The sequence below is a fragment of the Salvelinus sp. IW2-2015 genome, linkage group LG17, assembly GCF_002910315.2.
Source record: "Salvelinus sp. IW2-2015 linkage group LG17, ASM291031v2, whole genome shotgun sequence".
NCBI classification, from domain to species: domain Eukaryota; kingdom Metazoa; phylum Chordata; class Actinopteri; order Salmoniformes; family Salmonidae; genus Salvelinus; species Salvelinus sp. IW2-2015.
The window spans coordinates 9,171,238-9,194,604 of record NC_036857.1 but is presented as its reverse complement, the minus strand read 5'-3'; the positions used below and the strand labels follow the sequence as shown (position 1 = coordinate 9,194,604).

Genomic DNA, 23,367 nt, shown 5'->3' with positions numbered 1-23,367 from the left:
AAAGTGTGACAAAATGTTATCCATGTTATTTCCTGATAGTTTCTGGTTGAAAATACAATCTACACAGGCCCTTCTAATCAACAGGTTTGCATGGGCAGGAGTTACTGCTTTCCATGGTGACATCACCATGCAGTAAATTGGTTATTCTACAAAGGGTTGGTCAAAACAAACATTGTGATTGGTTGAGACGCGTTCTAAGCCATACTAAAAAACCTGTTTAGCACGGGTCAGCCTATGACTTAAAATGGGAATCTTGTTTTCTGTTACATCTGAGAAATCCCTGTGCATCCACTGTCCCATCAGCCCAGCCAGCCAATTCATTAACTTGATCTCCACTGTAAAAAGCATCTAGACATTATTTCCCAAATGCTTCAAGTCTAACATTTGCTGTCTGTATCTGCACATTTGCAACATTGTTTCAATATTGAAATTCGATCTCCACTGTCCTATTGGGAATTAACCTGACAGTCAAAATTATGAATAAGTATAATTTTTATGGATATATACAAATAAATGAAATACAGCTACGTTGCTGTTATTCTTGCTGCAGTTTGACGTGACTGTGTAAGCCGTAGTTGGCTAGCTAGCAAGCAAGGGAGGAGAGCTGGCAACGGAACATTTAGAACAAACGACTGGGTCACGTTCATAGATATGGAACAAAAAGACTTAACGTCCGGGTCGGGTCTCTGGCAACCTAACCAATAGAATTAACGGCCAGCCGGCTTGGCTAGCAACCGTAGATGTGTCCGGACTAGGCCTATATTTTTGTTGAGGGATGAAATAGTAGCCTATGAATACATTTATCAAAATAATGTTTTTTATTTAATTGGTAACCTGTTGTAGAAAAGCAATTGTACACTCAAAGTTGTGAAAACAACTTTTTTTAGCACGGCTGTGCAGATCTACGGTACGAGGCGGACCACTGCACAGCCGTGCTAAAAAAGTTGTTTGGCACTCCCTCTCGTGTACAATTGCTTTAATAGACCAATAACGAAGACAGTTCCAAATCTCTCTGCCAATAACAGCTAGTTTTCCCTCCCCACTCAGACCACTCCCAGACAGTCCTAGCAAAAATCTTGCTTGAAAAATAGTTTTTTTGCTAAAAAGTTATTTTTGACCATTTTAATGGAAATCTATTACTGTACGGTACTTAATTGTTACCCAGAAATGATTTAATATTGATATAAAAACGTCTGCATTGAGCCTTTGATCACCCACCCTACTGAAACTCTGTGACCTTCTCTGCTCAATAACCATCAATCACAGTTAACCTACTGCTATATTGGTATACTAGTAGTGGCACATGCACTGCTCAGACGTGTAAAGCATCTAAAACAGCAGCTGTCTATTACTAGAACTATCTGAGAAAGCCTAGGAACGCCTCCTCCCTCCCCCTCTCTTTCTATTGATCATGTTGAGCATACTGCTAGTATGCAGCATTCATACGTCACATCTGCCATCTGTGAGGCCCATCGACACCCAGCCAGTTAGTTGAAGCAGGACGGAATGGGACCCAGAGCCTTGGGCAGTGAAAAGCCACATTTATCTGCCACGGTGCAAGCTACAGTACAGGATTAGAGCCACACAATGGGGCAGTAACACAGATAGGCGGTGCACTGTAATGGCCATGACTCCATTAGACTCGACCTTTAAATAATTCACTCAGAGCCACAGAAATACTTATTCCTTATCACTACACTATTTAGTGTCTGCGGACATGGTAGCATATATCCGTTTACAGTTACCCTGTAGAGGATGGGGATAGACAGTCTTAGTCGTGTAGCCAGCACCTTCCTAATATTGCAATGCAACCCCCCAAAGCTCAACACGGGAAACTGTTGAGTGTGAAAAACCCAGAAGCGTTGCTGTTCTGGACACACTCAAACCGGTGCGCCTGGCACCTACTACCATACCCCGTTCAAAGCTTGAATATTTTGTCTTGCCCATTCACCATCTAAATTGCCACATACACAATCCATTTCTCAATTCTCAAGGCTTAAAACAACCTTCTTTAACCTGTCTCCTCCCCTTCATCTACACCTCGTAGACGGTCCATTTCACAAGCTTGTTTATAACTCTTAAATTAGCTGGATTATCGACCAAATGGAAGAGAAGGAGTGAGATACAAGGATAAGAGCAGGAAGGAGAGGGCATGAGATACTCTGGAGGAGAGAATTTTTCATTCTGATGTGTCATTTTGATATGTTAACCTCTTATTAGGCTGCTGTATGTTTAGACTGTAGAATGGCTGCAGCTTTTGAAACTTTTTAACATCCTTAAGGCCAAGAAAGAATGAAGGTTCTAGAATGACAGAAGTGACACTGATGGAGGGTTTTATAATAGAGGAGTAGCTCTTTATAGGAGATGGTGTATGGAGGTAGAATGATGATGGGGTGGCGGTTCTTTCTTCCCCCTAAATATTAGCTGACATGAGCCCAATATAATAAAGCTCCCAGAAGGCCCTGGGGTATAGGTGTCTTCTACGTTATTGTCTCTCTTCCAGGACTGTCACCATGAATGATCTCCTCCTGGACTATGATAGCAAGAGGAGGGAGGGAGAGAGTGAGGAGGACAAGAGGGGTAAATCAAATAAATATCTAATCAAATCTAATTTTTATTTGTCACATGTTCCGAATACAACAGGTGTAGACATTACAGTGAAATGCTTAGTTACAAGCCCTTTACCAACAATGCAGTTTTAAGAAAAATACCTACAAAAATAAACAGTAACAAATAATTAAAGGGGGAAGAGAAGGAGAGAGCGAGATGAGAAGGGAATAGAGATGAAGGGAGAGAAAATGTGTGTGAAGGGTAGAAAGAGGAAAAAAAGGGGGAGAAGGGGAGAGTTAGAAGGGTGGATGTGGTAAAGAGACCGATACAGATTCTCCCCATTACAGAACAGCTCTAGCTTTGACCTGATGCCATTGACCTTGTAGATCAGTTTACAAGGAGCCAACCTACCCTGGTGTGAAACCAGGGGCACTAAGCCCTCGAGATGTTCCCTGGGTAATCTTCCCACCCCGCCCCACATACCTCACCCACCCCCCCTCTGCCCAGTTCCGTATGTCTCTCAGACTGATGGCTATTTACTGTATAGTCACGAAGATACCTTTAAATACCTTTTAAAAGACCTTTTAACAACCTTTTTTTTTTTACTCGGCAAGTCAATTAAGAACAAATTCTTATTTACAATGATGGCCTACCGGAGAACAGTGGGTTAACTGCCTTGTTCAGGGGCAGAATGACAGATTTTTACCTTGTCAGCTCTGGGATTCGATACAGCAACCTTTCGGTTACTGGCCCAACGCTCTAACCACTAGGCTACCTGCCGCCCCGAATGATTCGTAATGATGTTTGTCTTTTTGTATCAGGTTTAAAGGGCCGGACTCTGAAAGTGTGTCACTGATTTAAACCGTTACTGGCCCAACGCTCTAACCACTAGGCTACCTGCCGCCCCAAATGATTCGTAATGATGTTTGTCTTTTCGTATCAGGTTTAAAGGGCCGGACTCTGAAAGTGTGTCACTGATTTAAGCCACCGGTCCAGCAACACCAAAGTGATTGTTCATGTTGGATCGATTGGGCTGATAGTAAGTCTGCACAACAGCTGTCAGGCTTGCAGCCATGCACTACAGTACATGCTCCAGTACACACACACACACACAAATGTACACTCATACGAATGCACATACATGCTCACGTGCCTATGCATTTTCACACTAATATGACCCCTGGACTCACACCGAAACACTAATTCACATTTATGTGCATTCATGCACGATATCACCCCTCTAGACTTACACACAAACACGACCACACACAAAGGGAAGACTAGAGAGATCAGAGCAACACACCCAACCACACAGTAATATATATATATATATTTTTAATGTGAACTTGAGTGTGTTCGCCCCACTAATGGTTTCTGGGTGTTGAATAGAATGACAATCGCTCCCAGCAATAAGCAGGATGAAAGAATATCTATTTTCTCCCAGATTCTGACTGTAGAATGGGGCTACAGACCTACAGTATTCCTATGGAGCCATAGAATTCTCTGTTTACAGAATCTGTGACGTGGGGGTTGTGATGGTATGTTTGATTCCTTTCCTCTTTCCTCCTGGGGTTAATCCAGCTCTGTACTGGGCTGTTTCAGATTCAACATGGGCTGATGTAGTGACCTTCGCTCTGCAAAGCCTCGCTGTCTCAGGGGCATTTCCATTGTCCTCATCTGCTCTCTAGGCTCCTATACAGCTTCTACAGCTTTGAGCAACACTGTTTCACTAGAGATCTGTCTGTAAACAGAGCCGGACAAGGCTGCTCCTTTTCTCTCCTCTCCATGTGACAGATAGGCCTAGATCTAATTATAGTCGTGCGGTTGGCTCAGTGTTAAATTCAAATCTCCCTACCATCACATCTAAGTCAATATGACACCAATGCTGATGAAAATTTGCAAATCATCTTGATTGGAGGTGCACAACACACTCCCTGCCTGTCGTCATGATCTGTCAGACCGTTACAGAGAATCCCTATACCAGATTTTTGACAGGGTTGTTAGCATTAGGGTTCTCAGAGTCAAAAGAAAATGGTCAACCTTTACATTTACTACTACTCCAGTAATCACTTCTTTCAATGAAAACAGTTCACATTTCTTGCCCCCATTCGTTTAACGCCTAATGCCTTCTCGACTTCTGACCAGCAGAAACACAAACAATTATTACAAGACCACTTCTGGTTACCCTCACCGATTCCACAGTACCGAACTCTGTTTTCACCCACCCTGAAACCACAAATGGATCAGCCAAAAGGCAAGGGTCCACTTTTTCCATAAACTTCACTCCTACTGTCACAGACTCATCTTTATCCTGACCCTCGGTGCAAGCCTCGGGCTCCGAGAACTTCACCACCGATACTTCGCCCTCATTCACTTCCATTTCTCCTGTCTTCAGCTCACTCTGCTTACACTTCCTACCATTCTTGTTTAACAAATCATCTCCCATTTTTAACTGACTCAAGCTCACCGTCTTCCTCCCTCTCTCTCTTAGACCCCCTCTGCCTCTCTTTTTCCCTCCATTCCTCCTCCGTATTCCAAGTATATGTCTCCTTATGATAATACTGCACTTCTCCTGACATACATCTTGTTCTTGCTTTCTCAAGGGACGCCATTTAACTGGCTGTCACAATCTCCGTACAATCAGCACGAACACCTCGGGATGTAGCGCTCAACAGTGCATCCCACTTATAAAGCAGCTGCTTCATCTTGATGTTCTTCTTTATCAAAAGCTACCGCAACATTTTTATATTTAAAACAAGCGCGCTCTTCTAACCACCATCCCTGTGTCGATAGCTCACCACATGTGATTCGTGGTGATCTGTGTCCTCCAGCTTGCTGTCATCACCAGACTGTCCATTTACAAATCAATCAATCAAATTTATTTATAAAGCCCTTCTTACATTAGCTGATGCCACAAAGTGCTGTACAGAAACCCAGCCTAAAACCCCAAACAGCAAGCAATGCCGGTGTAGAAGCACGGTGGCTAGGAGAAACTCCCTAGAAAGGCTGGAACCTAGTAAGAAACCTAGAGAGGAACGAGGCTATGAGGGCTAGTCAGTCCTCTTCTGGCTATGCCGGGTGGAGATTTTAACAGAACATGGCCAAGATGTTCATAGATGACCAGCAGGGTCAAATGATAATAATCACAGGGGTTGTAGAGGGTGTAACAGGTCAGCACTTAAGGAGTAAATGTCAGTTGGCTTTTCATAGCCCATCATTCAGAGTATCTCTACCACTCCTGCTGTCTCTAGAGAGTTGAAAACAGCAGGTCTGGGACAAGGTAGCATGTCCGGTGAACAGGTCAGGGTTCCATAGCCGCAGGCAGAACAGTTGAAACTGGAGCAGCAGCACGACCAGGTGGACTGGGGACAGCAAGGAGTTATCAGGCCAGGTACTCCTGAAGCATGGTCCTAGGGCTCAGGTTCTCCGAGAGAGAGAGAGAGAGAAAAAAGAGAGAGAATTAGAGAGAGCATACTTAAATTCACACAGGACACCGGATAAGACAGGAGAAATACTCCAGATATAACAGACTGACTCTAGCACCCCAACACATAAACTATTGCAGTATAAATACTGGAGGCTGAGACAGGAGGGGTCAGGAGACACTGTGGCCCTGTCCGATGATACCCCGGACAGGACCAAACAGGCAGGATATAACCCCACCAACTTTGCCAATGCACAGCCCCCACACCACTAGAGGGATACCTTCAACCACCAACTTACCATCCTGAGACAAGGCCGAGTATAGCCCACGAAGATCTCCCCCATGGCACAAACCCAAGGGGGGCGCCATCCCGGACAGGAAGATCACGTCAGTGACTCAACCCACTCAAGTGGCGCTCCCCTCCTAGGGACGGCATGGAAGAGCACCAATAAGCCAGTGACTCTGCCCCTGTAATAGGGTTTGAGGCAGAGAATCCAAGTGGAGAGAGGGGAACCGGCCAGGCAGAGACAACAAGGGCGGTTCGTTGCTCCAGTGCCTTTCTGTTCACCTTCACACTCCTGGGCCAGACTACACTCAATCATAGGACCTACTGAAGAGATGAGTCTTCAATAAAGACTTAAAGGTTGAGACCGAGTCTGCGTCTCTCACATGGATAGGCAGACCATTCCATAAAAATGGAGCTCTATAGGAGAAAGCCCTGCCTCCAGCTGTTTGCTTAGAAATTCTAGGGACAGTAAGGAGGCCTGCGTCTTGTGACCGTAGCTTACGGGTAGGTATGTACGGCAGGACCAAATCGGAAAGGTAGGTAGGAGCAAGCCCATGTATTGCTTTGTAGGTTAGCAGTAAAACCTTGAAATCAGCCCTAGCCTTAACAGGAAGCCAGTGTCGAGAGGCTTGCACTGGAGTAATATGATCAAATTTTTTGGTTCTAGTCAATATTCTAGCAGCCGTGTTTAGCACTAACTTATTTATTGCTTTATCCGTGTTGCCGGAAAGTAGAGCATTGCAGTAGTCTAACCTAGAAGTGACAAAATCATGGATACATTTTTCTGCATCATTTTTGGACAGAAAGTTTCAGATTTTTGCAATATTACGTAGATGGAAAAAAGCTGTCCTTGAAACAGTATTGATATGTTTGTCAAAAGAGAGATCAGGGTCAAGAGTATGTCGAGGTCCTTTACAGTTTTATTTGAGACGACTGTACAACCATCAACATTAATTGTCAGATTCAACAGAAGATCTCTTGGTTTCTTGGGAACTAGAACTAGCATCTCTGTTTTGTCCCAGTTTAAAAGTAGAACATTTGCAGCTATCCACTTCCTTATGTCTGAATCGCAGGCTTCCAGGGAGGGCAATTTTGGGGCTTCACCATGTTTTATCGAAATGTACAGCTGTGTGTCGTCTGCATAGCAGTGGAAGTTAACATTATGTTTCCCGAATGACATCACCAAGAGATAAAATATATAGTGAAAACAATTGAGGAACACCGAAATTTACAGTTGATTTGTCAGAGGACAGAACTTGTCCATGTAGACAATCTCTCCAAAAGAATGTGGTGATCGATGATATCAAAAGCAGCTCTAAGGTCTAGGAGCACGAGGACAGATGCAGAGCCTCGATCTGACGCCATTAAAAGGTAATTTACCACCTTCACAAGTGTAATCTCAGTGCTATGATGGGGTCTTAAACCAGACTGAAGTGTTTTGTATACATTGTTTGTCTTCAGGAAGGCAGTGAGTTGCTATGCAACAGCTTTTTCTAACATTTTTGAGAGGAATGGGAGATTCGATATTGGCCGATAGTTTTTTATATTTTCTGGGTCAAGGTTTGGCTTTTTCAGGAGAGGCTTTATTACTGCCACTTTTAGTGAGTTTGGTACACATCCGGTGGATAGAGAGCCGTTTATTATGTTCAACATAGGAGGGCCAAGCACAGGAAGTAGCTCTTTCAGTAGTTTAGTTGAAATAGGGTCGAGTATGCAGCTTGAAAGTTTAGTGGCCATGATTATGTTCATCAATGTGTCAAGAGATATAGTATTAAAATGTGAGTGTCTCCCTTGATCCTATCACAATCTCTTTCAATAATGGCAGGAATGGAGGAGGTCTTTATTCCAGTGAGATTGCTAAGGCGAACACCGCCTTGTTTAGATTTGCCCAACCAAGATTGAGACACAGACACGGTCTCAATGGGGATAGCTGAGCTGGCTACTCTGACTGTGCTAGTGGCAGACTCCACTAAGCTGGCAGGCTGGCTAACAGCCTGCTGCCTGGCCTGCACCCTATCTCATTATGGAGCTAGGGGAGTTAGAGCCCTGTCTATGTTCATAGATAAGATGAGAGCACCCCTCCAGATAGGATGGAGTCCGTCACTCCTCAGCAGGCCTGGCTTGGTCCTGTTTGTGGGTGAGTCCCAGAAAGAGGGCCAATTATTTACAAATTCTATCTTTTGGGAGGGGCAGAAAACAGTTTTCAACCAGTGATTGAGTTGTGAGACTCTGCCGTAGAGCTCATCACTCCCCCTAACAGGGAGGGGGCCAGAGACAATTACTCGATGCCGACACATCTTTCTAGCTGATTTACACGCTGAAGCTATGTTGCGCTTGGTGACCTCTGACTGTTTCATCCTAACATCGTTGGTGACGACGTGGATAACAATATCCCTATACTCTCTACACTCGCCAGTTTTAGCTTTAGCCAGCACCATCTTCAGATTAGCCTTAACGTTGGTAGCCCTGCTCCCTGGTAAACAGTGTGTGATTGCTGAATGATTCGTTTTAAGTCTAATACTGCGGTTAGTGGAGTCGCCAATGACTAGGGTCTTCAATTTGTCTGCGCTATTGTTGGGAGGCTTCGGCGTCTCAGACCCCGTAACAGGAGGAGGAGAGACCAGAGAAGGCTCGGCCTCTGACTCCAACCCGTTGCTTAATGGGGAGAACCGGTTGAAAGTTTCTGTCGGCTGAATGAGCGACACCAGTTGAGCATTCCTACAGCATTTCCCTCCAGAAGCCATGAGAAAATTGTCCAGCTGCGGGGACTGTGCGTGGGGATTTATACTACTATCTGTACTTATTGGTGGCACAGACGCTGTTTCATCCTTTCCTACACTTAAATTACCTTTGCCTAACAATTGCGTCTGAAGCTGGGCTTGCAGCACATCTTAGCCATAAGGCGATCATTCTCCTGTATATTATGATTACAGCGACTGCAATTAGAAGGCATAATGTTAATGTTACTACTTAGCTTCGGCTGGTGGACGACCTGACGAACAATGTCCGGGGTGAAAAAGTTGAATGAAAAAAGTTGAGCGAGGCAAAAAATATAAAACGGTATTTAAAAAGTAAAAAACGTAAAGTTGGCAGGTAGCAAAGTAAGGTTAGCAACAAACCGCACAGCAGCACATAGAGTGTCAAGATACTTTGTTTATGACAGGGTTTGTACCATAATGGTTTACGTCACCGCCCTGGGATCTAAAGGTCCTGAGTTCACCTCTCGGAGGATACTTTTTGACCATTCTCTGTCGTGTATAGTTTGGACTCCCCCGCCCATACCAGTCACAACACACACACATACACAGACCGGGGCACACACGCACGGTGTGTACTTATTTTCAATTATTAGATGGCTCTTAAAAGTGCATCGTTGAGTGGCAATGAACAGGGAGTGTGATGTGTGTACTACTTTGCACGTCTTGCTACTACGGAGGAGAGAAAGGTGGAGACTGGAGAGACCAACTCCCAACTCTCAAGGAATACATCATTGCCCTCATCCGTCAGATGCACTCCACCCCGCTCCACTCCACTGCTTAATGGCAGGGTGGGGGATTGTGTTCCCTGAAACGCGTACACCAGCAGATTGACAGAGCCCCGGGCCCCCTCTATGCGCTTGTTTATCTTCTGGTCTCACTGGAACATCTAGCTCCACCATTGTCCCGGGAAACATTCGGATGACCACCTCTAAATCAGCACGTCTGTGTCCCCTTGGTGTATCCTGAGTTGTTTCCACCAAGGTGGATGACAAGGATGTCAGGGGGAGAAGTATGTGGCACAGCCCTCTGTTGTTGCAGAATACCGAGCAACTAATGTAACAGTCAGTAATGTATGGAAATAGTTCATGGATAGGCTACATGTTGATTATTTGTGTATTTTCCAGGAGCTTGCACGATTGTCTTGTTAAAAGAGGTCAGGGAAATGTTTTGCAGCTTACTCCATATTGGCTTAAATAAGCTTCTGGTTTTTCGCTTCCCTCTGGAAAATCAGCTGTTAATATAAATGAAATACTATTAACTACATTATTTCTGCTGACATTTGTCATTGTGTATTTTTACTTTACTTTACAGTATTGCTGTGTTATGCTGAATCATAATGTTGTATAATAATGTTACATAATCACCTTCCGGTGTAAAAAATGTATATGTTTTAAGTGAGAAGCAGGCATTGGTCTGAATCTGAAAAAGAAAGGAAATTCACATGAGCAAAGCAATGCGTACATCACCCATGCTCTACCAAGGTTTTCTAGCACACAGCTTTGACCTACTACAGTAGCTATGTTGGTCTATTGTACTTCCAACAATAGGTTGCTTAGGATTCAAACCTTCTCAAACAATCAAATCCATACTCTTCAGCGGGATAATGGACTTTACATTGTCCTGCTTTTTAAATCATATGTATATCATTAGGCTATTGTGAGTTTGTATTATTGTAGCATCATCATCTTTATTGCAAAAATAAATACAAAATACACACAAATTTAAGCTACATAGTAATTTGACTGAGGTAATGAACTGTCCATTGTTCAGAACAGCAATTGATAAAACAGGACCATGTTTGAAAAACAAGTGGTTCTGAGCTTATGTCAATATTACACAGGTAAACGGTTCGAGAAATCAGGAATGCAGACAGGCTCTATAGACCTCTATATCTATATGAGTGACTGTGTCCATCACACCACCGCTTGTTGTTATGTTGGGTACCTACTGACCTGATGGTGTTGTCAGTATATAGCAAAGGTTTGCTTTCATATTTAAAAAAAAAGCTTGAAAAGGTAGTGAAATGGAGTAATGTCTTAGTGTTGGGTGGGAAGAATGCAATACATTACCTTGTATGCGGTACAAATCACATTATTGTGAGCCAGACAGTGCTATTATATCAGTAATCCCGCTTCGTGCCATCTGGGAATGTTGTACCTTCTTTTCAGGGAAGGGAAATGGGAAAAGGTAGTAAATGTGGGATTTTCATGGAAACACACACTAGATATCCCATAGTATTAAGACCAAGCCACAGTCTAACCACAGTTTCAAAACCCACCTAATCTACCGCGGTATTAAGCTGTAACCTCTAACATAGTGATTTACCAAGTTATAGAGCTATTTTCAATAGCGGTGATTGTGAAAAGCTCAAACACTTTAGGCACTAACTCAAAGCTTTGCTGAGACATGAGCTGGTTAAGACTCAGTATGCTGTCGAAGGCAGTTTTAGTTGTGAAATTGGAGCTATAGATGTGAAAGTGTTCAGTAGAGTTCCAGTATGACTGAATCAGCTCAGAGGAGGGAGCTCTGACCTCTAGAATCTACTGAGCCAGTGCTTTCATATCCTTTACAGCAGCACCCACTGCATCCCATACAGAGAGAGGATTAGACCACAGTCAAGGACTTATCAGAGGACACAGAGATATACACACATACTGTATACTGCACATAAGGCTTAATTTAACACTACAGCTATGCTTGTACTTGTGCACAGTTTGCACACATTAACATTAATGCTCTTAAGTATTATCCAAACACACACACACTCCCCAGTTTGAGGTTTGAGTGTGTGTGTCTGAGTGAGGCAGTTGATGTGTGCCTGTAGTGACAGCAGGCAGAGAGTCTTCATAAACTTCATTAACATAAATCTCTTTATGTTAATCAGAGACCTCCCATTGACAGGGTCCTTAATGTGGGACGTCAAATGTCAACAAAACCAGAAACCCCCAGGGGAGGGCTCTGTCATTCGTCTGAGTAAATATTATTCACGTTTTATGGCAGCCACACACTCAGCCACCATAACCCCCGCTGTGTAACTACGGCTCACCTTTTCTGTCCGGCAGAATTGCAGACACCCCTTCACGCAGTCCCCGAGGACCTCTGCATGGTCAGTGATGGCGGGAGCAGAGTGGGCTCTTACGGACAGCAGGGTGGAAGGTCAAAACCCTCGTTTGCATCCTAATCAGTTTGAGGAGCCTCTTAATCAGTTTGTGTGGTGGTCTGTATTCATTAAGGCCAGACAGCACTGACCCTCCAGCTGAGGCAACTGACCCTGGACTGGAAGAGACCGTTCCATATTACTTAGACTGGACCACCTGGCTATCTTTGTCTATCCTGAACATGACAAATCACTGTAGAGAAAAGGGAAACAGACCTGCACTGTAGATTGCGCTAACATAGATTTAGCCTGCTCCTGGACTTAAGTAGTTCACTATTTTACAACATGATGTTAGATGGTTCCTCACCTTGATAGTAGTCTATGGGCCAGGAGAAATTGTAATCCAAAGTTTGGTTTTCTTTAAACAGTCACTACAATCTTCAGCTAACTTTAGCCACCGCTAGCTAAATGTATATGGAAGTGATGGGGGCATGACCAAAATCACCTGAAATCTACTCAAATAAACTCCATATTTGGTTTGATGTTACTTCAAGGTGATTTGGACATTAAAAAAAAGTTATGTTCACATGCCCCTATCATTACCATTGATTTGTAGCTAGTGGTGGCTAAAGTTAGCTGAAGTTTGTAGTGGCTGTTTAAAGAAAACCGAACCATGGATTACAATTTCTCCTGGCCCATAGACTACTATCAGGTTGAGGAACCATCTAACATCATATTGTAAAATAGTTAACTACTCCTTTAAGTCTCTACTCTGGAACTCTCTCCATTGAACATGCTCTTAAGTCCAGAAGTAGGTCTGTGTCATTGAGATTGCCTTATTTTGACCCTGTGTGCAGAAACGCTCAGGCCTGCAGCTGTGCTCTGTTAATTTGAGCTTTCTGAGAAATGTCAGTGGTGTCACTGCTAAATGTGTTCTATAGGTGAAGGAGTTACACTGCTGAGTGTTGTTGATAGGGTCCAACTAAATGAGTCAGAATGTCTCGTATGGGGCTTAGGTCTTGACTTCAGCACAGCCGTCATGTCATTTACATTTTACAGATAAGCAGGCAAGAGCCCCTTCTACATTCCAACTTGTCTCATTATAGTCAGTATATTTCAGTCAGCCTAACCCTTCACTTACTGTGCAGCCTTAACCTGGCTATTTAAGCGTAGCCTACCATTCAAGTGTGTTTTTAAGTACTAAAAGACTGTTAGAGGAATGTACACCAGGGCAGGGAAATACACAGACATTTAAGTGTACTGTAAAGTCTATAGACTGTAGGTAATGGTTTAGCCACTGTAGTTGTATGGCGATTGTATCGATTCCTTCCTGCCTTCCCAGCTGGAGATTCCGAGGTGTAATTACAATGTAGTATTATCGTGATTGGTGTGATCTGTATTGTAGATCATGCATTATTCATCAATGCACCAATACCAGGATTTTCACACAGGCAGGATAGACTATGCCCACGCTCATTATACATGCACACAACCTCATGAATATTCATGAGTCTTCATCCAACCATCAACATCAATCGGGCTATGCGCTTAGTGATTAATTATTACACAGAGATAATGAGGAGCATGTACTTCCTTCAACTGGGATTTAGCATCGCTCTGAAAACATGCTAACGGTGGAAACACATTTTTCTACAGATATAATGGTATCTGCAAGCTAAGATAGTAATTACATAGTAAGTCCTATTAGATGGGTAATGGAGAGTAATAAAGACAAATTGGTTGATTAAATTGGTTAAATTGATTAAATTGGTTAAACTGATGAGTCAAATTACTGAGATGTTTTCGTAGAATGCATTTCAAACTTTCACACACACGCACACATACTCCCTCAGCACCTGTTCTTAAAGATAGTGACCCCTCTGATTTGTGACTGGAGTGACGTGTGTGTTGAGGGACAGTCCTTTTTCACCTTAACTCGGTCACCTGAAAGGATTAGAGGTTGTGTGTCACGCTACACACATGCACGCATAATCAAAGAGACCCCACTGCATGGCTGAACTCTCAAAATGAATGGATTCATACACTGATAACTGCATAAAACAGGTTGCACATGCTCGCTCTCAAAGTCACACACATATACATTCAGAGCAAGCACCACACACACGCCTTTACTGAGTATCTCCTTACTGTAGAGCTTTTATGTAGCCTAACCTTCAGACTTATGTTTCCTGCATTTGTAAGCGAAGGGGCGACTGGCTGGGATGGGTAGTGATGGGGGAAGACAGGGGAAAGTTTAAGGGGTGGTAGGGGAGGTATTCGAGGCCAACGGAGGGGAAGGAAGGGGTATGAAGGAGGACAGACAGGGGGACAGAGAGAGACGATGAGGACACAGGCTGGCTGCTCTGCAGGGCTTACAGTATCTGATCCTGTTGGCTTTGAGCCTGTCAGCCTGTCATCGGAGGAGGGGAACAGGGAGTTATCTCTGAGTTCTCTCTCTCCTCTCTTCCCTCGTTACATTCTTACCTTCAAGTGATTAATGGAGACAAGGCCAAGCTCACTGCAAGGTGGGAGATGCTGCATTCAGCTGTATCTGTATTACAGTAAGCATGTTAATCTGTCAGGTATTGATAACACATGCTAACATCTGTACTACATCGAGCTGCTCCGACATCTTTATGTGTCAATACATGTAGGCTACTCTACTCAAGTCTAACATACAGTGCCTTCGGAAACTATTCAGACCCCTTGACTTTTTCCACATTTTGTTACGTTACAGCCTTATTCTATTTTTTTTATCCCTTTCTCTCCATCCCTCCCTCCTCTTCTCCCTCTGTCCCTGTCCTTCACCCCTACAGAATATCCAAGTGGTGGAGCTGCAGCGGACTCGTCTGCGTGATGACATCAAAGAGTATAAATTCCGGGAGGCACGTCTGCTGCAGGACTACACAGAGCTTGAGGAGGAGAACATTTCCCTGCAGAAACAGGTTTCCGGGCTCAAACAGACCCAGGTGAAGAGCAACACCACTATACCGGGGAGAGGAGGGGGGGCAGCTAGGTTGGGACATGGGGATGTGGGATAGTAAGTAGATTAGGTAAGGGAACATCATTCTGAAGAAACAGGTCTCTTTGCTCAACAGAGGGATGGGGTGGGGCTAGATGGGATGGGGGAAGGGAAATGAGATGAGATCAACCCATCAAGCATTTCACGGTAAGCATTTCACTTTTGTATTCGTCTCATGTGACAAATAACATTTGATTTGATCTTTACATCACAGGAGGTTGGTGGCACCTTAATTGGGGAGGATGGGCTTGTGGTAATGGCTGGCGTGGAATAGGTGGAATGTTATCAAATACATTAAACACATGGTTTCCTTGTGTTTGATGCCATTCCTTGCGCTCCGTTCCAACCATTTTTATGCACCGTCCTCCCCTCAGCAGCCTCCACTGCTTTACTTGCACTCTCTTGCTTCTGTAGGCTACTCCTCCACTCACACTTCATTATGAACCCCTTCTCACTGCGTATAGCTGAATCTGCTCTTGAGGCTCAGTTAACCCAGGCTCTCTGAACCTAGACTTTGCACTACTGTCTACCACACACCCCAGTCTATGTGCGACTCACAGTTGTCCATGTATACACACCATAGACCTCTGTCTGTCTGCACTCTCCAGTGTCTGCTGCTCACATCGACCTGGAATACACTGATTTAATTCAGATTATGGAAACCACACTCAGATTTAATAAAGAGATAAGCCTTTATGTGGAGACCTATTTGCACCTGGAGAGAGTCTGAATGTGACACAGTTTAATGTAGTGTTTCTGGTAATCCCCACTTCTAGCCAGTTTTCCCTCCTTAGGCCACAGAGACGGAGAGAGATGCGGTGTTGCAAAGCAAATACTCTGAGTTTAATTCACACCAATGGCAAGAGTTAAACCAGACACAAAATATAAGAGAATTTACAAATAGGGGATTTCCTTTCTAAATAGTTTTTTTTATGTGGGAACTGCTAACACTTCACATGCCGCATATCCAGGGATTATGTTTGTTAAATTTAAAGGCATGATTTTAAAACAGAAGGCTGTAGGCTATAGTATTAATTGGCAAATGTAAGATTACAGTACCAAATCCTATTTAAATGAAAAGGCAATTTTGCACTTTTAAAAGCCCTCTTTTTATGGTGACAAAATGAGTTGATTAAATCAGTATGGTTTCCTATTTCCATTTCCCCTATATAAGCCCACCTCTATGCTTTTATTAACACCTACCTGTCTGTCCCGCCCCTACAGGTGGAGTTTGAGGGTCTGAAGCACGAGATTCGTCGTCTGGAGGAAGACACCCAGTTCCTGAACAGCCAATTGGAGGACGCAATCCGCCTGAAGGAGATCGCCGAGCGACAGCTAGGGGAAGCCCTGGAGACCATCAAGACTGAGTGTGAGCAGAAGGCCGCCCTGAGGAAAGAGCTCTCCCACTACATGAGCATAGGAGACTCTATGTACCACAGGTACATACACAATCAAATGCACCAATTCCATCTGTAACACCTCATCCATCAAAACCCTGTACAATATAATAAAAAGCATTATGAGAATAACTGTGAAATTCATGTTATCATGTTCTGGTCCTCTCCCTCTTCCCAGCCCCCTCAGCATCTCTCTGGATGGGCTCAAGTTCAGCGACGACGCAGCCACGGAACCCAACAACGATGAGGCTCTCCATGGTTACGAGAATGGTTTCAGCAAGCTTGCCAACGCCATCACTGAGGACAACCGTGCGTCCACGCCCAAGAAGGGTGACCTGTTCCACCCCGTCCCCAGCCTGGTAGATGACCTGCTGAGTGAACTCAACATCTCTGAGATCCAGAAACTCAAACAGCAGCTGCTGCAGGTACGTAGACAGTTAATTTGAGTATGACTGTGCATGAGAGGGATAACAGTCAGGAATATCCAGCTGCTGCAGCTATAACCATAGTGTTTCAATCATTCAGTGAATCTGTTACACTGTGTATGATATGAATGAATGTCAAGGTTTGAAATTACTCATTGATATTAAAATGTTCAAAACAAAATTTGATATCTTCAAAGCCTACGGGAATGTCGTAATTTGTTAAGTTCGTCGTGCCCAGTACCCTCAGTCACCCTCGTAATTCAAATGTTTGTTGGGAGTGGGCAGTAGAAGAATGAACTATTGACTGCACACTGTGTGTAGACTCACTTAATATACACTTTCCCAGTGTATTCGAAGGCCCAGTCTACACACACTAACATACATGTAAATTAGTTATGGCGATCCTATCAATATTCTCTTCTGAGATCCAATAACGGTGTACATCAGAGTGACCTGCTCCTATTTATAGCCTAGTGGTCAAATAGGAGCTAAGTGCAATGGTCCGGTCACTCTGAGGAAGACGTTAGTCACCTGTTGTCATTCTGTTCTCATCCTGTACAATGGATCAGTGTGAGCTAAAAACAATGATCTGCCTTTTAGGTTGAGTGCTCCAACTGCTTTCTGCCATGAATTAGTCCTTTTAGAAGTGTTTCTTTGTAAGCCCTTCTCATGATTTTTGTCATTGTTGTTTAGCAGCCCTCCTTTCCTGTTTGCTGAAGCGAAGGCCCACCCGAACGCTGTACATCAATCTTCCCCCGCAAGGGTCCAGAAGGATATTTATTCAATAGTAGATCTGTTGAGAAGGCTCAATCGATCCCTTGCTGATTCATTAAGTGTCATTGGTCCAGACAAGCCAAAGGGAGATCAAAGTCAATTACAGCATAGAGTCAAAAGCAATAAAACACCATAGAACTCCAATACTTTTACACATAGCAAATACTGATGAGGGCTTTTCTGTCATGTACTGTAGATCTCTGTATAGCCTCATCAGATCTAAGAGCCTACATACAGTACCATCCATTGGAATCAGAACGATTTCCTTGACTACTCCAAGCCTCTTGTTGGAATGTGAAGTCGGTCGGTCGACTCGGTCAGTCAGTCAGACAAGTGTGTCCAGTGGCTGCACGCCCCTCCCCCCCCAACCCCCGGGAGGCCACACACATGAGGCGCCATCTGTCAGAACATCAGAATACCACAGCTGTCTCCATGGTTACCAGTGTGTACTGGTTGGATACCTGTGGGTGAAAAGACTCAAGTCCCCCCCAACACATCACAATGAGGTTGTCACCAGGTTGCCTCTAGGTTACCATAGCATTGCCTTGGTATGAGTACCATGGCATTTAACCCAATCCGGTCCTTTGATACTGAATTTCTGAGGCAGCAGCAGGCCTTAGTGTTCAGCATTAAGCCAACATAGTGTCAACCATCCCTTTGGGTCTCCTCCACTGGCCGGAATTGCAACAAGGAAACCCAAAACTCTACTCAATAATTCAACTGCTCTGATGCCATTCTCTCTCCTCATCCTATCAATCACAGACCGATTAATCAATCCCAGACATCCGCTCGCAGCAGGTCACCCTACTCTTCAGTTACAGCAGAATCAATACTCCCACTGTGCAATCAGATCCAAAATGGCTACCGTGGGAGTATGATTCTCACTCATGCGAACCAGTTGCTCTTTTACACAGTAGGCCTAGTGGCCCATATGCCAATTACACATTTAGGTCACGTCCATCTGCATTAGAGGATGGAAGATGAGTCCTAGCTGTAAGCAGCAGGCATCTTTAATATGCCAAACATCTACTCTGAGGAAATAATTTGATTAAGTTAGGGAGAAATTAGGGAGGGGGACAGATTGAGGGTGGGGTATGGTAAGGGGGGGGCGGGGTATGGAATCATCACATAATAAAGTTTGTATATACTTTACTTAAAAATACAGTATGCTGAGAGCTAAAAGTTCCTTTCCTGACTGTTCATGTCTAAATATTCTAGATAGATATTTATTAAACCATTTCCTCCTTTTGAGTCCTGTCATCGAGACATATTCATCCCAGCTGAATAACAGAGTAAGATGAACAGTGATACTCATCTATTATTGACTCACCATCAGCCCCTGAAAATAGCTGGGTGCCTCCGAGGCCTGCACTACTCTGTGTGAGTGCTTGTGTGTGTAAATGGACCCAGCTCTGGTCCCTCTGCCAACACAGAGTTGAACCCATTCCAGACTTCTCCAAGGTCACACAGGCTCTGAATTGGCACAGAGACACACTGTCTTTGGTTACATACGTAGTGTCCTTAGTGAGTCCTTCAAACCACCAGAGATGTTATCTGTTATATTGAAAAACAGCCACCATCATCCTTCAGGACATTCATTTGCATTAGGTAGTCTGAGACAGAGAGGTATAGAGCAACACAAGGAAATGGGAAGATTATGTCTGCATAATTATGTCTGAATTCTAATGTTTATCAATTGTCTCAGTCACTTTTCTGTCCAGACACTTGCCTTACCAACTTAATAAATCTGTCTTATGTTCTGTCTCCCCCGTTTAGATGGAGCGTGAGAAGGTGTCTCTGGTGTCCACGCTGCAGGACTCCCAGAAGCAGTTGGAGCAGGCCCACGGGGCCCTGGAGGAGCACCAGGACAAGGTCAGCCGTCTCACCGAGAACCTCAACGCCATCCGGAGGCTACAGGCCAGCAAGGAGCGCCAGTCAGCCCTGGACAATGAGAAGGAGCGCGACAGCAACGAGGACGGGGACTACTACGAGGTGGACATCAACGGACCCGAGATCCTGGAGTGCAAGTACAAGGTAATTGAACATGTATACACACACATATACTGTATGCACACACAAGCACACACACACGTTTGTTTTACTATCCTTGTAGGGACCAAACAATTGATTCCCATTCAAAATCCTATTTTCCCTAAACCTAACCCTAACCCCTAAACCTAACCCCTAACCCGGGGCGGCAGGGTAGCCTAGTGGTTAGAGCGTTGGACTAGTAACCGAAAGGTTGCAATTTCAAATCCCTGAGCTGACAAGGTAAAAATCTGTTGTTCTGCCCCTGAACAAGGCAGTTAACCCACTGTTCCTAGGCCGTCATTGAAACACACACACACACACATACACACACACACACACACACACACACACACACACACACACACACACACACACACACACACACACACACACACAGAGAGAGAGAGAGATGTTGAAGCTATTCCTGAAACTCTGCCTCTGATGGGCTCAGGTTGCAATGTCGGAGGCAGGTGAGCTAAAGGAGGAGCTGAAAACCCTGAAGGCAGAGTACCAGTCCTGTCAGTCACACTACGAGGAGGAGCGAGGCCGTCTGGAGACTCATGTCACAGCCCTTGGAGAGAAGCTGGCCTCTCTGGAGAAGACCAGCCACGTGGAGAGACAGGAGAAGTCCAGGCTGGAGAAGGAGCTGCGCAAGGTGAGAAAAATATTTATCTTTTTGTGTTATATTGGTGAAATCTGTAGTAGATTTTTTAAAAACTTTTCTCTGTGTATGAATTGTGTATATATTTTTTTCTCATACTTGCAAACCAGATTTCTCACTAATGACTGGTTTATTAATTGATAAAGTGTGTCTCTTTCTATCTGTAAAGGTGAGTGACGTGGCGGGCGAGTCCCAGGGCAGCCTGAGCGTGGCGCAGGACGAGCTGGTCACCTTCAGCGAGGAGCTGGCCACACTCTACAACCACGTGTGCATGTGCAACAACCAGACTCCCAACCGCGTCATGCTCGACTTCTACAAGCAGGGCAAGGGCGGGCGCACCAGCCCTGAGGGTCGCGGACGCCGCTCCCCCATACTGCTCACTAAGGGCCTGTTTCCCGTCCCCGACGCTGCCGACAGCGCCCTGTCCCCTGTCTCCTCTCCCCCCTCGCCCCGGGAGCCAATGAACGTGTACAACCTGGTGGCCATCATCCGGGACCAGATCAAGCACCTCCAGCTGGCGGTGGACCGAACCACAGAGCTGTCCCGTCAGAGGATGGCCTCTCTGGAGCTAGGCACAGTGGCTGATAAGGACAAGGAGGCCTGCATGGGGGAGATCCTCAAACTCAAGTCCCTCCTCAGCACCAAGAGGGAGCAGATCGCCACCCTGAGGACCGTGCTCAAAGCCAACAAACAGGTCAGATACTGAATCTCTCTGTTTGTATCTCCCTCCCCTCCCCTAATAATCAAAGTCAGGAGACTGAGGCAGGGAGGTGGCTGTCTGAAGCGTGTTCAGCTGTCACAGCAAATGCACTGCAGCTAAAAGTCATAACAAAACACCATGTAGAGACAGCTGGTGGCTGTGGGTTTGTGTCCATGTGATAGAGTTAGGAAAAGATGAATGCTCTCCAAAGCAGACACATCCTGCCAGCCCAGAGCCCCAGTCTGTGTGTGTCCAGTTGCTGGTATTTGGTATTTTATTAGGATCCCCATTATCTGTTGCAAAAGCAGCAGCTACTCTTCCTGGGGTCCACATGAAACATAATACAGAATGACATAATACAGAACATCATTAGACAAGAACAGCTCACGGACAGAACGACATACATTTTTAAAAAGGCACACGTAGCCTACATATCAGTACATACATACAAACTATCTAGGTCAAATAGAGGAGAGGCGTTGTGCCGCGAGGTGTTGCTTTATCTGGTTTTTGAAACCAGGTTTGCTGTTTATTTCAGCAATATGAGATGGAAGGAAGTTCCATGCAGTAAGGGCTCTATATATTACTGTACTTTTCTTGAATTTGTTCTGGATTTGGGAACTATGAAAAGACCCCTAGTGGCATGTCTGGTGGGATAAGTGTGTGTGTCAGAGCTGTGTGTAAGTTGACTATGCAAATAATTTGGGATTTTCAACACATTGATGTTTCTTCTGAAAAGAAGAAGTCTGGAGTTGGTGTCAGCTCTTTGAAGACGGTGTGTTCCTCAGCTCCTGAACCTGTGGAAAGACTCTCAGATGAAAGCCTGTCTTAAAAAGACACACTTGTAGTCTTTAAATCCAGCCAGCTCCCCAATGAACTGCTGTGCAAGTAAACCTTCAGAGGTCACAGCACTAAAACGGACTATAATGACATAAATCAAGTTTATTTTATTTTATATAACCCTTCGTACATCAGCTAATATCTCGAAGTGCTGTACAGAAACCCAGCCTAAAACCCCAAACAGCAAGCAATGCAGGTGTAACTGCATCTAGGACAGAGCACAAAGTCTAATGCTCGGCTCAACTCCTCCGTCTTTGTCTTCGGTGCACGTCCGCCGTCCATCCTCAACCTATGAATTGCTAGAAAAGCGATGGATCAGGATCGAAAGCGCCAGGGCTGCGAGGAGCTGAGGTAAACAGAGCCTTGCAGTGTCGCCAAACAACGCTGACGGCACTCCGCCCGCACCTGGTCCACTGCGAGTACGACCAGCGCTTCTAACTCCTTCAGCAGTGAGGTTGGGAAGCGCGCTATGCGTGAATCATTGAAAAACAGACCCACACCGGTATAAATCTACCGGTGTAGTTGGCAAACCCTAAAACCTGCAATAAGTTCTGCAATAATATATTATTTTCTTCCTTTACCGGTGGTTTTGGTAAGGCTCAGGAAAAAGAAAATATCAATTTTCGCCACAGGCAATCTTGTTTGGGGCCAATCCCGAAAATGAACAAGATAAAGCGGAGGTGCGGATAGGTTCTCTTGCAACATTCTCTATCCCTCTTCTGTTGACTGCTGGTGGAAGCAATGCACGCAAGTTGGAGAAAAATAAGACGAGTATATGGCAACATAGAACCACCCAACAGGGTCTAGGGAAGGAGCTGGACTGTTGGAAGAACGCCATATTTCTCAGCACTACTATGACACGTAACCAGAGTCAATGCTCACCAACAGTCGACCAACCGCACCTGCGGCACAATACGAAATGGATGATGTCTGAAAGCAATTTTAGATGGGAGGGTCTCGTAGGGACACGATGAGGCTTAGCGTGAAATGGAGGACGACATCGAAGACGTGTAGCGGGGGGAGTTATTTAGAAATTGAAAATGGAGTTTTAACATATACTACACACTCGACTAAAATTAGCGTACGGGATCTTTTAAATGTATATAGGTTCGACTTACTATGTGACAATAGGCACAGCTACGTTAAAACCCTTGTTGGCTAATCTGCTGATTCCATAAGAAGCAGGCCAAAGGAGTTACCTTATTAACCTTTACCTCAGTCTTAGACTGATAGCTACCTGCCAGACTCACTGATAACCGCACTACCAGTCTCAACCGTGGAGTGTTGTGTGGTGTGGTGTGTGTGTGTGTGTGTGTGTGTGTGTGTGTTGTGTGTGTGTGTGTGTGTGTGGTGTGTGTGTGTGTGTGTGGTGTGTGTGTGTGTTGTGTGGTGTGTCGTGTG

General features: G+C 44.7%; 1 protein-coding gene across 1 annotated transcript in view; it reads left to right on the top strand.

The window, feature by feature from the left end:
• LOC111977184 (protein bicaudal D homolog 2) overlaps nt 1-23,367 on the top strand; it is a 103,126-nt gene that overhangs the window by 54,622 nt on the left and 25,137 nt on the right. The window contains exons 3-8 of the mRNA XM_070447841.1: nt 14,933-15,085; nt 16,363-16,577; nt 16,714-16,960; nt 19,511-19,768; nt 20,217-20,420; nt 20,596-21,120. Coding sequence (XP_070303942.1) covers nt 14,933-15,085; nt 16,363-16,577; nt 16,714-16,960; nt 19,511-19,768; nt 20,217-20,420; nt 20,596-21,120 — 1,602 coding nt within the window. The remainder of the gene's footprint in view (nt 1-14,932; nt 15,086-16,362; nt 16,578-16,713; nt 16,961-19,510; nt 19,769-20,216; nt 20,421-20,595; nt 21,121-23,367) is intronic.